Source organism: Crocodylus porosus, unplaced genomic scaffold (assembly GCF_001723895.1).
Source record: "Crocodylus porosus isolate Cpor-Errol unplaced genomic scaffold, CroPor_comp1, whole genome shotgun sequence".
Lineage (NCBI taxonomy): Eukaryota > Metazoa > Chordata > Crocodylia > Crocodylidae > Crocodylus > Crocodylus porosus.
Window position 1 is genome coordinate 80,234,455 of NW_017728931.1, and position 16,922 is coordinate 80,251,376.

Consider the following 16,922-nt stretch of genomic DNA (forward strand, 5'->3'; position numbering starts at 1 on the left):
ATGGAATTAGAAGCTGCAAGCATTTCTGAGGAAGTTAAAATTACGATATAATTATGCTAAGACCAAGCATATACAAGTGTTGGTTACACCTGAAAAAAAATTAATACACATTAAGGTAAGAAAATACACAAGGTATCCAACCAATGTCAGCTCTGTCTTTTAATTATTCTATTTAACTAGCTTAACAACAGATTGTGGCTCCATTTCAGCTGGTAGGCTGCAGTAGGTAAGACTGGAACCCTTTTCCTATTCTTCAAATTCACCGCATCTGGTTACCTTTAAAAAAGTCTCTGGCTGGTAGAATCACTGAGATGGGTTTACACTTTCAAAGCTAATGTAACTGATGCAGTGATGACCATCTGTATTCTAAACACCCAAAACAACACCTAAGGGCAAGAACTGACTCACTCCTCTTAGTACATGCCAATTCGCTCATTCAGCTGTAGCACTAAAAATGTCAACTTTGTTCTGAGTACACGAAGAGTATTTTTACTTATTCTGGTAAAGTTGTTAGACAATACCAGCAGAATTTTGCTAGTACAGATTCGGCTTACACTGGCAAAGCTAGACTTTTTATTGATACAGCTTATTCTGCAAACATACACACCAAGCAAAACAAGCTATACCAGTACGAGCAGTTTTGCAGTGTAACTGTTCCTCTCCATGGAAAACTTTAGTAAAAGGCAAAACATGTATGCAATCTCAAGACATTACACTGTGGTTTTTTTACAGGACAGCTGTCAGCCAAAAATGGTGTAATGGATGTCACTATGCTATAAGTCTGTAGCAAAGACATGGCCTTACTGTTGAAACTAGTGGGGGGTCATACTTTTTGGGAGGTGTGCCATAATTCAGCCTTCAGGAGACAGTAAGCCCAACCCAGCAGGGTATAGGAGTTCTCAAACTTAGAGAAGGGAGGTGTGCCTCTCAGAGCGGGACTGAGGCCAGAAGCATGCAAGATCCTATTCTGAACATCTGCACAACTGTCAGCAAGTGCTGCATCAGGCAGGTGCTTGCACTTAGCAATAAATCACCACTATTTTTATGAGTCGATTTAACCCCATTTTCTAATGAATGCATTTTAGTGTTTTAGTGGCTCAGAGTAATTTAGCAAGCTTTTATTTCTCCCTCCTAACAGTATTAATAAATATTTGGGATTAACATGTATTTTCTACCATTATTTTTCTTAACTGACAGTTTATCTACAAAAATAAATTAATACAAAAAAACAAATACTCTCCTTAGAGAAATTTGTGAATGCTTACATAACAGCTGCTCTCTCTATTATTCCCAATGGACACATGGTCCTAAACCAGCAGCTGATGTCTCCCACTGCTCCCAAGCACAGAGAGAACAAGTTAACATCTCTGTATTGTCACGAGATGGAGAACACTGGTTACTCAAGATGAGTGGTGCTCAATCTCTGGCCCATGGGCTGAATCTGCCCATGGGGCTTCCCACATTTCCAGAAATTTGGCAGCAGGAGAACAGTGGCAGTATTAATTGCTACAGCTTCCAGAGCTGGGCTGGCGCATCAGACTGCACCCATGGACTGACACCATGCTGGACTGGATTGGACCTACGGACTCTCATCATGGACTGGCCCCATCGAGCTGGAAGGTTAACACCACTGCTCAAGACTATGGAATATAGATGCTCTTCTCCGAAATGACCAGCAGAGGGCAGTCTGTGACTTCAGTGCCACTGCAAACTGGCGACAGCAGCCATTTTAAGAGCGTAGTTTTCCGTAGCACTCTGTTGTAAAACCTTATTCTTTAGTCTGAAGAGGCTCTTGCATTTTCAAGAAAACCTGAAAGTGACCTTTAATGTTGTAAGAAATTTTTCAAAGAAGTGACCCAACACAGAGGATGAATAACTAAGTCCTATGGGATAGCTATTATTCAGGACCTAACACAAAATAGCCTGACACCAAATGCTAGAATTTCCTAAAGGACCCACTTCAACTAACATGCATATTGATAAAATACTTCTCTCTACAGTCCAAGAGAAAGTATTGTCATTGTAGAGAGGGGTTTGCCCTGCACTTTGCATACATAATGAAGGCTGAAACTCTCCCTTATGTTCAAAGCTCACCCCCAGCTTTATAGAGCTGCAAGTGGCTACACCATAATAAGAAGGCTTCAAACTATTTTGGATGTTACCTCTTACTCAGATTTGAGCTGTGGAGAGGAATTATAAATAGAAAGTACATTTGTTTTTTCATTCTAAAATAACTTAGATATTCTAAGTCTCACATTTAAAAAGAACCCTTAAACTCTAGGCGGGGAACTTACACAAAAATGAGAAAGATGGAAAGAAGTTAAATGGAGCAGTTAAAAATGTAAAACACCTGCCAACAACCTGGAAGCCATTTAAAAAAAAAAATCTGTATTAGAGGCTCAGGAAAAAGAGTGTACACGATCATTCAAAACAGGTACCACGCAGTCCAATTAAACTCCTGAATGCTTTAACAGCAGAGTTAGGAGGCCATCCGAGGCAAAAAGGAACCCTTCAAAAAACAAAAACAAAAACAACCCCCCCCCAAAACAAAAACCTAGCTCAATGAGCTGGCAGCCCGTATCAAGTGGAGTGTCCAAGCATTGACCGCACCCTCAGCAAGTTAGCAGATGACACTTGAATTAATGGCTATTTGACAGAATCTATGAAGAATAAAAATCAGCAGTCACATGGACAAATACAAGCTGCCAGGGAAGAAGTCAACATGGCTTTCGTAAAAGGAAACCCTGCCCCACACAATCTGCTGAGAGTTTTTTGAGCATGTTAGTAACCAGACGGACAAAGGGCTTCCAGTTCACATATCTGGGTTTTCAAAAAGCTTTCAAAAAAGGTTCCCTGCCAAAGGCTTCAAAAATAAAAAATAAAAAAATTCATAAACATTTTTGGACCTGATCTTTTAACTCCGAAGATTTGCGATGCTTTATGAATTAAGACTTTACTTACAGCTAGTGAAATTTCAGGATCTTCATCAAATGAATCGGCATCACTCTCTTCAGTCTGATATATAGTTACTTGATACACCTGATGAAAGAATGAATATTTTAGTTTCATTTTGCTCGGTATTTTATTTCCCACTAAACTTAAAGCAGGTAGTTCAGCATAACTAGGAATATTTAAAACAAAAACATACTTTTAAGATAGGAAAATTAAACGATGCATACATGAGCAGATGCTGCACATATTTCCTCTGTGAACTGAATTTAGGATAAGCACTGCTTTTTATGGTTAGAGACTAGTTAGTCCAAGTGTTGGAAGCTTTTGTTCTCAAATGTAAACTATTTGAGAGGTGCGCAATGCACACATCCTCAAATGGTCCATGTCCACTATGAATGACATTTTTAGCAATAAGAAAACATTTCACTCATTACTACAGCAGGAATGAAAAAGATTGCTGTAATCTAGTGCATATTTTAAACATTAAAAATACAAAATCTAGATGTCTGTAAAGGTCTGTATTCCTAATTTTAAGGTTACGTTCATGGAGTTAAAAACTATTTTAAAATAAAGCATAAATCAAAAAACTCATTTCTATCAACCCATTTCTCCTCTCAAACTTTTGGGCAGGATATCAGTGGGCTCCTGTTCACATTGCAGCTTCACACAGAATCAGAACCTAATCTCATAACAAAAAGTTCTTAGTCCTGAAAGACAACTATGCAAATGCTCTGGGGTGAGATGCAAAACAAAATTATATTTCTGTTTTTCTTCCAAATAAAAACAATACATGCCTCATCATCTTCGTCTGTGAGCTCCTGTCCTTCTTCATTGTGGCTATAATCTTCTGAATAAATAGACTCTACTTCAAACTCAACACTGAATTGGTCCGAGACAGAACTATGATCAAGCCAATCAGAGTTTTCACTTACTGAACGAGCATCAAGATCCTGAACAGAAAAAGACAGAAAATAAATTTAGCTTCATGAATTTATTCTGATAACTACAACTGCTTGATGTGTACACAGAGAAATAATAGTGAAGTGAAACTTCTGCTGCCGCATTGACAGCAATTTGAATTATTGCAGTCAAATGCTTTCAAGGATCTTGGATGCAACCACACAATTCTATGACAAAATACCTGGCTCTGTGGATGCCGGGAAAGCAGTAGACACGATACAGATACAGTCGACTTTAGCAAGGATTTGGATACAATCCCCACAGCATTCTTGCAAGCAAGCAAGCTGAGGAAGGACAGGCTAGATGAATGGACTAGAACAGGGGTAGGCAACGTTTTTTGGCCGGAGTGCTGAAAAACACCACAATGCCTACCTTGGAAGGTGCCGGAGTGCCGGCATGGCAGAAAAACCAAAGTGAGGGCAAGGGGTACATGCCAGGATGCATGCCAGATCTGGGGGCACAAAACCCCCAACCCTCTGGGTGCAAGCAGCAGCAGGAGCTGTCCCCACCCCATGAGCCGCACCTCTGTCCTGTGGCCCCACCCCCAGCTGGGCAGCACCTGCCCCTGCCCCCTCTTCAATGTGGGGGGGCACTGATCTGTCCCCCCACACCCCTTCCCTCCCTTCCTGACTTACCAGCAGGAGGCAGCTCTCCATCCTGCCAACTGCTCTGTGCAGCATTTATCAGCCAAATTATCAGCCCCATCGGGCCGATATCAGATCTACAAAATCTTCTTTATAATCGGTACTGATCCGATATCAGACTGATATCAGTGCACCTTTAGTTAAAGAGCTGAGGTGCACAACTTCTGAGGAGAGGCTGAGGGAACTGGGCTTAGTCTGCAGAAAAGAAGACTGGGAGAGGGAGGATCTGATAGCAACCTTTAACTACCGAAAGTTGTAACAAGGGAGGTTTGGGTTGGATATTAGGAAAAAAAAAAACTCACTAGATGGGTGGTGAAGCACTGGAACGGGTTACCTACAGAGGTGGTGGAATCTCCATCCTTGGAGGTTTTAAAGTCTGGCTTGACAAAGCCCTAGCTGGAATGACCTAGTTGGCGACGGTCCTATTTTGAGCAGAGGGCTGGACTAGATCACCTCCTGAGGTCCCTTCCAACCCTCATTTTCTATGATTCTATGAATTCAGAAATATTATCCTTAAATAATGTTTAATTTTTTTTAATATTCAAACTATTCTTCAGAACCAGGAAGTCAGAATGAGACAAGTGAAATGTAAACATATATTTCAAAATATAAACTATTAAAGAAAAATACAAGTAAATTAAACAAAAATATTTCTCATCCACCTACTAACTAGACAACTGGTGCTCAACCTTTTGGCCCCGTAGGCAAGATGAATGAGGCAGCATTGGTCTGTCGGCCAGATCAAGCCCCCTATGCTGGAACTGGCAGGGTGGGGGGCAATCACGCCTATGCATTGGGATAGGCCTCTAGGGGCTCAGCATCACTCCAGTGTGCCCCTGCATACCATATTTGATCCCTGGGGCCCCAGCACTGCCTCCCTCCCACTGGGACTGGTCCTTGGAGGCCTGGTACCACTGCCTGCTGTCCCAGAGCACTAAGATTGGGCCTTCAGGCCCAGTGCTACCCCCTGCCAGTTCCCTACTTGCTGGGACTGGACCTTGAAGCCTGGTGTCAGCACTGTATGCTAGAATTGGGTGCAAGGCCTGGGGCTCCCCACAGGTCCAGAAATCTGGTGAGATGAGCCCCCCTCCATGGTAGACTGTAAAACCATGGTGTGAGAAAAAGCCTAGTCTTGAATTTGAGCTCCAGCCTGGGACCAGGGCAGGAGTTGCTACCTGGGTAGCTCAAAGGTGGCTTGTACAGCAGGGTGTGGGGGGGCGAGACTGCAGGGTGAAGGGGGGTGCAGGGGAGCTGCTCTGGTTCTGATCCTGCCCCAGACCAGAACTGCTGCAGGCACACTGGGTAACTAGGGGGAGGAGAGGGGAAGAAGCAGGCAAAAAATATCGGGAGGAGGCAAGTGGCAGGGTTCTGGCTGCCTGCCCCCCACCACTGCTTTTCCCGTTGCAGTGGTGGGGCAGATTAATTTAAAAGGAACCCCCACAATAATTAGATTCTATACATACAAAGTTGTATAGAATTTCTAATTTTCCATGTATTAGAATCCAATTACTGAAGGGGAAAGGAAGGTTGCCTTAAATGCGAAGTTTTCTTGGATTTGGATAATACTTCTCTGCTATAGACACTTAAAGTTATGTAAACATTAACTCACATGTTATAGATGGGAAACTAGGGATAAGACAGGTTAAGCTTAGTCTAATCTTAAACTGTTGTCCATCTTGAAGTACACATACAAGACCATGGGTCTTTGCCTTAAATTAAACAAGGAGATGGCTGTTAAAAGGGAGATAAGTATACAAATAGAAAAAAGTCCGATTGCTATAATTGTTTCAAAATAGCCATGAACTTTAAAACACCAGAGCCGATGTAACATTTGATTAGAGAGGCAGCAACTCGAGGTATTTAACATTCAGCATGACACCCAGTAATCAATTTGGCATTCAGTGAAAATAGAGCACCAGCAGAGGCCAGGTCAGTGATGGGGTAATATGCACCATCTGAATAACAGGGAATTGAAAAGAACTTAAAATGGCAGCTGAGACAAAACTAACTAACTATTTGTGATTTTGCTTCTATCAATCTCATAACACACGGACAGTCAGATCCAGCACTTGCTTGATCCTGTACCAAGAAGTAAAAATGTATTTATTTTCTTTCTGAATACATGTAAAGAAGATACAACACTAGAATTACTGAAGTCCTCAAATACTACTGGTTAATGTGCATATTTCAAATCATAAATGCATGCCAAATTATGAAATTTGAAAACATAATATCAATGCAACAAATCTCTACTTACAGGAATTGAAGGAGAGTCTGTTGAATCGCTGCTGTTGCTTCTTTCTCTGCATAGCCCACTTACTACACACCATGACAGGCTTTCATCAAAAGTCAGCGAAATGCTGTCTGACTTGTGCCGTTTTCTTCTTTCACTAGGCCATTCATCCGAGGAATCATCTTCTTCGTGTGTGATAGAGAAAGTGTAGTAAGACAAAGGCATATAATGTAGTTTACCATTTGCATGCAGTTGAGTCAGTTAAAATGAAATTATTTATGAAATTCAATGTGAAAAGTCATTTAGCATTTTACAATAGGCGGGGGAGGGAATCAAAGGAATGCAACGTTTCAAAAAGAGAAGGGAATACTTCTAAAACAGAAACAATATGAAAAATGCTTGGGACTGATATTTCTGCTGCCCCATCATTAAAACATATGAACAGTAATTTCTACAGGCAGTAGAAATAATTCAAGAATCTTAAATGCTTTCACCATTTTCAGGCACCTGTGAAAGCTCTGCATTTTATAAGTACATAGCATATAGTCGTACATATTTGGATGGCAGATTTTTTACTATGATCCCCCATTTTTAAGAGTTAATAATTCCGTGCTTAATGCGCCTTTGGGGTAATGCATGATGTACAAGATATCAACCATAGGTCACTGTTTTAAACTGGACCCAGAAAAATGTTTGATTTGAAGGCAGCAAACCAATGCTTTTTGGGTGTTTCACATGTTTCAAATGCTTTCCAGTAGCATAAAGAAGGAGATGGGGAACAGCATTTGGGGACAGGGTAAATGAGTCAAAGTTCAACTCCACTGACTTCAAGAAGTGGCGCTTAAGTGTCTGTCAAAATCCCTCATAAGATCAACTGTGAAGTCAATGTGTAACCGTGGAGCGAAATTCTCAACCAGCATTGTGTAATTGGCTTAAAAACGCTTCAAAAGAGCTTGCTGTCCCCTACTGGTGCCTACTGCACACAGCCTCTATTGCCCAGGGCTTATTCTGCACTGTAAAAAAGTTGAAAACTCCACAGATTTCTAAAACTAGCTTCTTTAACTTTAAGAGAAAAGAGAACAGAACACTTGTACATACTTTGTGACTCCTCTTACTTTCCCTTGGTCCTTCTTGGCTCAGTCCCTTTCTTTTCTTTTCTTGCCCTGAGAGCCCCAACATTCAAAATTAGGTGCCCCCAGGCCCAACCGTTGCTCCTGTCCATCGTTGTCCGCATTAAAGTTGTCATCTCTCCGTGATGTACTGATAGCATACCACACCACAAGGGTTCTAAACACTACAGGGAAATATCAGTGGCTCCAAAGGAGCCACTACCATCCCATTGTAACAAGTATAGTGGTTTAAGGGGAAGGTTTCCTATAAATTAAAAAAAAAATTGTACATAAAACACACTATATTAAAAGACCTTTTAAGGCTGTAACAAACTAACAAATGGATGCAAAAACAAAGTTAATGATCAAGCCTGCAATAAGTAGCACCTTATTGCGAAGCTGTGCTAAATATCACAGTCATGATCCTTAACTGTGAAATTTCATCCTTTTACTAGTTTGAATTACAACATTAAAGATGTTCTTTTAATTTAGTGTGAAATGCTTAATCAATGCGGTATAGTTTTAGAATAGGCTAATAAGTGCCTACAAACTAAAAAACAAACATGATACCTTAGAGATCTAGCAACCAAACAGTGTTCCTGAGCAACAGAGAAAAAAATAAAATACCATGCAGTGATTTTAGGCTACAATTAGTCAATTAATTACAATTATCAATAGTCAGCAGGTAAGTGATGGAAGGTAGTTTGGTAGGGAGGATTCTAAAACATTGTCAGTTACAACAAAAAGTTTGGTGGTGGTGCTCCATAAAGGTTGAAAATTATACCCAACTCCAAACATACCAGCTAGTCAGCCATTAAATATTAGATATAACGTCACATTTTCAGGATGCATTTGCTCATAAATGTCAAGCTGTCATGCTAGTGATGAAAGGGAATGAAGAGACTCAAAGGACCAGACTTTCAAAGTATCTGCGAAGATACTGTGAAAATGTGCCCCTTCATAACTAGATACAATAAAGCTTTTCACCTCTATGTCACTGACTTAAACTGAACACACAGAAGCTTACAAACAGCATAATTTATCTCCTGGTCGCTGCTTACAAAGTTATATGAAATGAGCATAATGGTGTCAACCTCTGCGCAAAAAGATGCTCATATCAGGCTATAACTGCTACACAACTGGTAGTGGCATTAGAAAAAAAAAAAAGGTGGATTAAATGGGCACTAAGACTGAGTTACTCTCTGACCCTACGGGTACTTCTTGAAGATGAAGATTGTAGCATTCTGGCTGGGTGGCTTGGGGTGCCATCTTGTACCTATTTTGCAGATGAGCAAAGGGACTTAGTTTCTAGGACTGTCAATCAATACCTTTTACAGCGGAGAATTTAACATGGAAAAGGGTATTTCCATAAAAGAAAAAACAACAACAGCCAGTGACATGCAGAGGTATGCCCCGAGTTAAATGTTATTACAGATATAAAGTATTGAAAATCCAGTGTTAAACATCTGTACATACCAGATTCACTGTGGGTTCTTCTAGAAGAGGTAGTGGGTCTAACACTTGAATGCGTGGAGGTCTGTTTCTCTTCTAAGTCCTGCATGCCTTCCTATTTAAAAAAAAAAGAAAAACAAATAACAAACGTGTTAACTAAAACAGCACAAGATACTACTGTTAATCTTCCAATTGCATCCAAATCTCAGTGCCAAAGCTAATAAGATTATTAACTTAAAAATCACGGTGTTAAAAACATATCAAGCAGTTAGATCACCTTTAGAACATTTCCTTTTTCAAGAGTAGAGCTGGCATCAGTCTCTGATGCGTTAGAAGCTGTAGATTCTGAAAAAGAAAAATACATAATGCAGTGCATACTTTAGGCTCAAAGTACAAGCTGAAAAGTGAAATAAAACAAAATAATTGTAGGCACTGAAGCAGCAAATACTTAAATTTCACAAATGTATAATTTTGAAACAAGGGGAAAATAAATCAGTTTATACTCTTAAGTGTTTAAGGCTTTTCTGTAACATTACAAATGAGAAAAAGATAAAAATCTCGTTTTAAAGGTCACACCCTTATTATGAGCTTTTTAATGTGCTCAGAATTATAGTCCTGTCTGGTTTGTGTTTTGGGGATTTTCCACAGATGAAAAAAAATATTGTGAGAAGTAAAAGTATTACACAATAATGTATAAATAACTGGTTCAATATTAATGCTGAATATTAAAAATAAAACATAATTTTAAACTTATATCAACATAACTGTACTATACTACTCATTAGGAATCATACTGAATTACAAAGGCTTTAAACCACGGGTGTTCAAACAAAAAACTCTCCATCCATAAACAGAAGTTAATTGAATACTGTCTGTTCTGCAAGGCATGGCAATAAAAAACTACAACCAACCATCCTAAACGATCTTACCTTGTGGACTGACAGCTACCAAGTTTCTGGAAATCATTGAATATACTTTCCTTGGAGGGGAACAAGATAAACAATTTGTAAATCAGAAGTATAGTACACCAGCTCATATATAATGTTTTAAATTTATGTATGCTGAAACTTTTTTTGTGACTGATGATCAAAGCTGGTCAAAAAAGTGGGGTGGGGGGGGTTCTGTGAATACATACCATAGAAATGGAAAAGTTCTCTCTTGCTCAATTATTGTTTAATGTTTGGAAGCTAGCTGTTTCATTTTTTTGGTGAAAACAAACCTCACTTTTTAACCTTTGCCTTCCCCATTTTTTTTAAAGAATACGAAAAGGCAAAGCAGTAGCAAAATTTACTCACCAAAACAAAAGTTTTCTGTTTAAAAATATATATATTTTATGGGAAGTATTTTGTAAGAGTTTTGGTTTCGTCTAGAAATGCCCTCTCACCAAATCATTAGTTTGATGAATCTAGTCAGGGTTCAAATTATCTTTAATGGACAGTTTAGTGTCTGTATGCTGTAATTATGTTGTCATTACTCAATGGTTGAGTGGGCAAAATAAAAATTCTTCAGAACAGAGAACAGCCTAAACCTACTGCACACTTCTGAAGTTTGCAGATCTTCTGAGGTGTGGCAACTATGAAAATAAACCTAGGATGAGCTGGGTCTTCAGAGGAAGACCTGGACAAGGTGGTATGCAATTATAAAAATGGTTTCATGAAAATAAAAAATAAAAAAATGCAACAAATTACAGAACACAGCATAAAATTCACTTCACTTTACTTTAACTTCAGTATTGATCATTCATGAGGAATACAAAAATGTTACCTGTGCTCTTTTACTGAAAAGCTTGGTACTCCAAAGAGATCCCCAAGATGATCATTTTCACAGTGGACAATATGCTGCTCTCTTTCATCATATAATTGTTTGGTCATAATATATTGGCCAAGATAGAACATTACCTATAATACAAGTCAAACATACTGACATTAAATACGTTTAACTTTGCAGCACAGAACTAACCAAAATCCCCTACTATCAAACCCACTGAAAAGTCTGCAACTTCCCTTACACAGCAATTTTCACCCACAGTTCTCATAGTTCTGTACAGTTCCCCATTTTGCAGGTGAGCAAGCTGTAGTTTACATGTTAAGCGACTTATTCAAGGTTACAAAGCAAGTCAACGGCAGAGTCAGGAACAGAACTGTTTCCCAATTTCCTATGCCCAATCCAGTGAGTGAACTACACTACTACACTTGTTCACTCATAAATAAAAGGAGAATGAACTTGTAAGAAGGCAATTTACTGTTATCCATCTTTATTAATGGGATGTTTTGCTTACTTACCTCCTTCATAGTAAAAGTATCCTTTTCTGCCCCAGCAAACTTCAACAACTTCAGCAACAAAGGTTTTGGTCTAACCTGAATAAACAGAAGAAAACAACACATTTAATTTAGAAAGTTATAAATGCTTCCTAAAGCATCTAAAGCACTTTTAAAAACTGTATGACATGTGTACAAAGCTATGTTAAAAGGAAAGTTTTTCAGGTTGCAAAGTCAAACATTTGAAAATTACCACGTAAAAAATTAATTCTTTTCTTTAAAAAAAAGTAAATATAAGCCCCCTATGACATGCAACTATAACCATCCCTCCATGAACCCTGAACCACACAGACTGCTTCCATTGGAGCTACAGGAACAGCTACAGTAGCTGGTTGCAGTAGAAGGCTATCATCCCACAGGTATAGGGGGATACTGGGTTAAGGGAGTTCAGACTACCTTTCTGACCCTCTCCCAGAAACGCAAGAATTTCTATAGCAGATAATGTCCAAAGAAGAGCCATTGCTGCTCACAGCAAGACATGCCATTATGGCTATCCTAATCCTCAGTCTTTCTACTGGTATCACAACCAGGTGTGTAACAGTTACAGACTGCTTGATGTTAGATGATAAACTTGGGCACTGATGGAGATAAACCCAGTCAGCCTCTCCTCCCTCCATCAAGTACACCTGTTCTGACCTGCCTCTAAGTACTCCCAACACCAGTGGTAGCACTGCTGCCTCAGTGGCAGCACACATCTAGTTTTAAAGCTTTATGTACACTTATGTGTACACAGCCAACATTTTTTTCTGAAGTTCTCAGGTGACAGAAGGAAAACAGTAATTTTCAATAGGCTCTCTTAGCAAACCCTAAGAAGAATTGCACAGGCCCCAAAACCCCAGATACTTGGAATCATAGAAAATTAGGTTTGGAAGGAACCTCAGGGAGGTCATCTAGTTCAACCCCCTGCTCAAAGAAAGATCATTCCCAACTAGATCATCCCAGTCAAGGTTCTGCCTAGCCAGTAAAAACCTCCACAGATGGAGATTCCACAACTTTTTAGCCCAATGCCTTCACCCATACTCACATTTCAAAGGCCTGCTGTAAACAGCAAAAGGTATCTGAGCTTCTTCAAAATAGCTAAAAGAACCCTTTTACGTAGAAAAGAATTAACCTAAATACTGGGTTGCTATTAGACACCCCAATACACACACATTTTCACCGATTACTTTCATGCAAGAGCTGTATGCAACACACAAGTTCTGTAAAAAGTGAACATCCCACCAAAAGAGGAAAAAGCATACCATGTATACACAGGAGTTTACAAAGCCCTGCAATTAGGCCTATGCTTGAAGATTCCTGAGTATGCCTATAGACATGCTGCAGTAATGTCTGAATTAGCAGCAGCATGGCCACATTAGAGCCACACTGACCAAAACCCTCTGCAACATGCTTCAGCATTGCACTGCCCGACGCCGCACAGCTATACCCTCTGTGTCGGCAAGGAGCCTGCCAATCTTGGGGCTCTAACACCATTCATTCAGGTATGATCACAGACTGGGCTTTACACTGATGATCAGTTCCATGAGAAAGTCTAAAAGTCTCTATATCCCCATCTTTTTAAAAAGTAGCTTTTATATCCTACTGTACTTGCAAGAGTAGAAAAACACGCATGAGAGAACAGCATCTTCCTAACACTTCACCACCAAAGCCTGCCACAACTGAAATCATGCCGTAGCTCCAGTAAGAGCTAGAACATAAAAAGTTAGGGTTGGAAAGGACCTCAGGAGGTCGCCTACAGTGAAAAAAAAAATCATGAGACTCCTGATCTCCAAGTCAAATTAACTCTGACGCATGATCTCCTGACAGACAAATCAAGCCTTGGGATTTTTTTCTTCTGGCATGTTCAGAAAGTGCCACGCTGGTAAGTCTATGGAGGGGAAGAGACGGGACAGAGAAAGGGCCACATCCCCCCCCCAGCCCTGCTGCTGACCCACAGTACCCCGCATCCTCCCAGGGTGTGCGGGGACCTCCCTCTCCAGGCTCCAAACCCCACACACCCCCAGAGCTTCACAAATAACACTCCTGCCCCGAAAGGCACACTTTAAAAACAGCATCTCATGATTTACATTCTAAATTACTTGATTTTGAAGAGTTTGCCTCATGATTTTTGACACAGTGGGATTAGCAAATGTTTTCGCTCGATCTGAGCCTTCAAGAGGCCGAGAAGCGATTAAACTGATAAGAACAGATTGAAGAATAAATGTTTTCGCTCCATCTGAGCCTTCAAGAGGCCGAGAAGCAATCTACACGGAGTCCAACCCCCTGGTCAAAACGGGACCAGCCCCAACCAGATCATCCCAGCCAGGGCTTTGTCCAGGTGGGTCTTAAAAACCTCCAAGGATGGAGCTTCCCCCACCTCTTGGGGTGGCCTGTTCCAGTGTTTTACTTTCTTTGTGAGTTTGTCCCACTATCTAACCTAACTTCACTTGCTGTGACTTGAGACATTGCTGCTTCAGTGTTGCCAATTTGTGATTTTTGGCATTGTTCCTAAAGTCGATGCTTTGGGAATGTGAAAAAAACTTAGCTCTTTCTTTTATATAGGTATATAAGAGAGCCAAGTTTTTCACATTCCCAACGCGCAGGCTTTAAGAACAACGCCAACAATCACAAGAACTGGCAATACTACTCCTTGTAGTAAATACCAGGCAAAGCGGGAGCTCAACAGCACTCCAGCCTTTCAGACTCAGGCAGCCTGTGGAAAACAATGCGGCTTGACCCTTATTTGTTGCTTTTGGTTATCTGGTGGCTCCGAAAGCAACCAGGGCAGAAGGGTCTTCTGCTGCGAGAGACCCGGGGTTTGTCCCGGGAAGCAGGTGGGGGACGGGGAGGTAGCTGGCAGGCAGGCAGGGGACAAGCGAGGATCTCCATTCTTCCCAGCTGTCAAGAGCAGGTGGAGGCCGCTCGGCTGTGTGGTGCAGCCGCGGGATCCTGATCCTGATCCTGCCCTGAGCAGGGCACGGGCTAGGCGGCTTCGCCAGGTCCCCAGGCCCGCCCCGGGCAGTGCGGGGCAGGAGGGGCGCGCGGGCCCGGAAGCAGGCCGCCAGCCCCGCGCCCGGCACAAGCCCCCCCCTCCCCTCGGCCCGGGGACCCCCAGCCCTGCCCCCAGCACTGACCAGCGCTTCCTGCTCGGCTGCGGCAGCGTCCGGGCACTCCGCGGCGGCGGACATGGCGGCGCGGGGCTGGCGCTGCACATCCGCCTGCAGGCGACAGACGCGGGCAACGAGCGCCGCCGCCGGCCTTTAAACGGCGCCGCTCGGGGCAAGTCGGGGCTTAGCTCGGCCGCGACATGTCCGAGCTTGACCCGGCGGCGGCCGCTGACTCACCCACCCCGCCCGGCCCGCACCCCGCTTCCGGCTCAGTGCCCAGCGCCGCCATCTCATGCCGCCCCGGCGCCCCCTGGCGGGCGGGCGGTAGGGGTGGAGCGGGAGCGGCGGCGGCGTCTCGGCCTACCTACCCCGGCTCCGCTCAGTCTTCTTAGCCGCGGGCGGGAGCAGGCGGCTACCTCGTCCGCCGCCTCCGCACCGGCCCCTGAGCCCGGAGCGGAGAGGCGGGGGCTGGGGACCTCTTCCCCCTCCCCGGACTTCATCCATCGCTGCCAGGCGGCGCCATGTCAGCATCACCCGCTTGCCCTAGCGGTGGTTTGCCTCAGCACCGCCGTGAAGCCTGCCCCGGCCACAAGATGGGGCAGAGCATCGGACGGTCTTGCCAAGGCCCCGGGCCGCCTGGTCCCCCGGCCCGGCTCTGCTCGAGCTCTGTGCGACCAGGGAGGCGGCTCTGGCCGGGAGGCCCCGGGGCATTGCGAGAACGTTTCCCGGCCTTGTCCGATCACGTCTCCGCGCAGTTTCACTGGGCAGCGTCCGCTGACTCCTTGGACTTGTCTGAGGGGCCGTGGGTGCCCTGCTCCTTGTTCCCCGCAGCGGGCTCGTGAACCCACGACCTTTGCTCCCATCCCTGCTTCCTTCTTTTGGTGCCCAAGTAATCAGTGGGCTTCAAGGAAGACTGCGCCCTGCTTGCCCAGGTTCCCTCTATTAACGGAGGGACTAACTTGCTCCATGGGGCTAAGGCCCATGACACCACTTTGCATGTCCATAAGGCCTGTGTCAGGGGCAGACAGCGGATGCTGCAGGGCAGAGTGAACGGTGCATGGTCAGGTCTCCCCCTTCCTCTTACTTGCAGCCTCCAGCATTTAAGGTCAAGGCAGTTCTGATTCAGACGCTACACCCCTAACCCCCATGCTCCATTGCTACTGGTACCCCTTTTCAGAGCCATCCCTTGGCGGGGGGGTGAATTGGGGCAAATCTTTGGGGGGCCCTGTGGGCAGCGCCACTAGCACATGATGAGGGTGCCACCGCTCACCAGACCCCGTCCACACAGGCTGATATGCCTCAGGCCTTGCACACCCCTAGGGTTGGCTCTCCCCGCTTTTCTCCAAGAATTTGTCCAGTCTCATTTTGAATCTGGCTAACCTGTCATCTGGTGGCAATGAGTTTCACACTTTAATGGCTCACTGTGTGAAAAACAACTTCCTTGCATTTGTTTTAAATTTACTATCTACCAGTTTCATTTTGAGACTTCTAATTCTTGAGAGAGTAAAAAATAAATTCCTCTTTACTCTCTTTTTGCCATATAATATTTTGTAAACCCTTTTTCATGCATGTCCCCTCCCCCCCTCAACCCAAACATCTTTTCTAAACTGAATAGGCCTAGATTCTTAAGGCTTTCCTCATACAGAAGCCCCTCCATACCACTAATCTTCCTTATTGCCCTTCTCTAGTTCTTCTTTACCCTTTTTGAGGTGTGGGGATCAGCACTGGGCACAATATTCAAGGTGGAAACCTGCCATGGATTTAACGGGATATAATGACATTTTCCGTTTTGATCACAATTCCCTCCTTAATAATCCCTAACATTTTGTTTGCCTTTTTGGCAGCTGGTGAGCACGGAGCTAATGTTTTTACTGAACTGTCCACAATGACTCCCAGATCTCTTTCCCATGCGGTAACAGCTAATGCGGAGCCCATCAGAGAGCAAGTGTAGTTTGGGTAATTTTTGCCCAGGTGCACCACTTTATATCACTTTGCATCACCTACTCTGAAGGATAGAGGCAAGTATCTCTTCTGGAGATGTTGGAGCCACAATTTAAAACTTGAGGAGGGTGGGGAGAAGGGGAGGAGAGGGGAGACAGAGGGTGGAGAGGAGGCTTCATTGAAAAAGACTTCCAGAATTATTTCAGTTCAATGCTGTGAAATAGAAA

At 43.1% G+C, this 16,922-nt stretch overlaps 1 protein-coding gene and 2 long non-coding RNA genes across 3 annotated transcripts in view; 2 read left to right on the plus strand and 1 right to left on the minus strand.

The window, feature by feature from the left end:
* LOC109315516 overlaps positions 1-6,083 on the plus strand; it is a 10,693-nt gene extending 4,610 nt beyond the window's left edge. The window contains exons 2-3 of the long non-coding RNA XR_002102523.1: positions 817-822; positions 6,072-6,083. This is a non-coding gene — a long non-coding RNA (uncharacterized LOC109315516). The remainder of the gene's footprint in view (positions 1-816; positions 823-6,071) is intronic.
* The window catches only part of LOC109315517, a 17,349-nt gene extending 9,744 nt beyond the window's left edge, over positions 1-7,605 (plus strand). Inside the window, exon 3 of the long non-coding RNA XR_002102524.1 lies at positions 7,595-7,605. This is a non-coding gene — a long non-coding RNA (uncharacterized LOC109315517). The remainder of the gene's footprint in view (positions 1-7,594) is intronic.
* The window catches only part of MDM2 (MDM2 proto-oncogene), a 17,177-nt gene extending 2,178 nt beyond the window's left edge, over positions 1-14,999 (minus strand). Inside the window, exons 1-9 of the mRNA XM_019543245.1 lie at positions 14,782-14,999; positions 11,633-11,707; positions 11,115-11,248; positions 10,280-10,329; positions 9,628-9,695; positions 9,375-9,465; positions 6,814-6,974; positions 3,747-3,902; positions 2,962-3,039 (exon numbers count right to left, since the gene is read on the minus strand). Coding sequence (XP_019398790.1) covers positions 2,962-3,039; positions 3,747-3,902; positions 6,814-6,974; positions 9,375-9,465; positions 9,628-9,695; positions 10,280-10,329; positions 11,115-11,248; positions 11,633-11,707; positions 14,782-14,835 — 867 coding nt within the window. The 5' untranslated portion in view covers positions 14,836-14,999. The remainder of the gene's footprint in view (positions 1-2,961; positions 3,040-3,746; positions 3,903-6,813; positions 6,975-9,374; positions 9,466-9,627; positions 9,696-10,279; positions 10,330-11,114; positions 11,249-11,632; positions 11,708-14,781) is intronic.
* Positions 15,000-16,922: the final 1,923 nt, after the last annotated feature.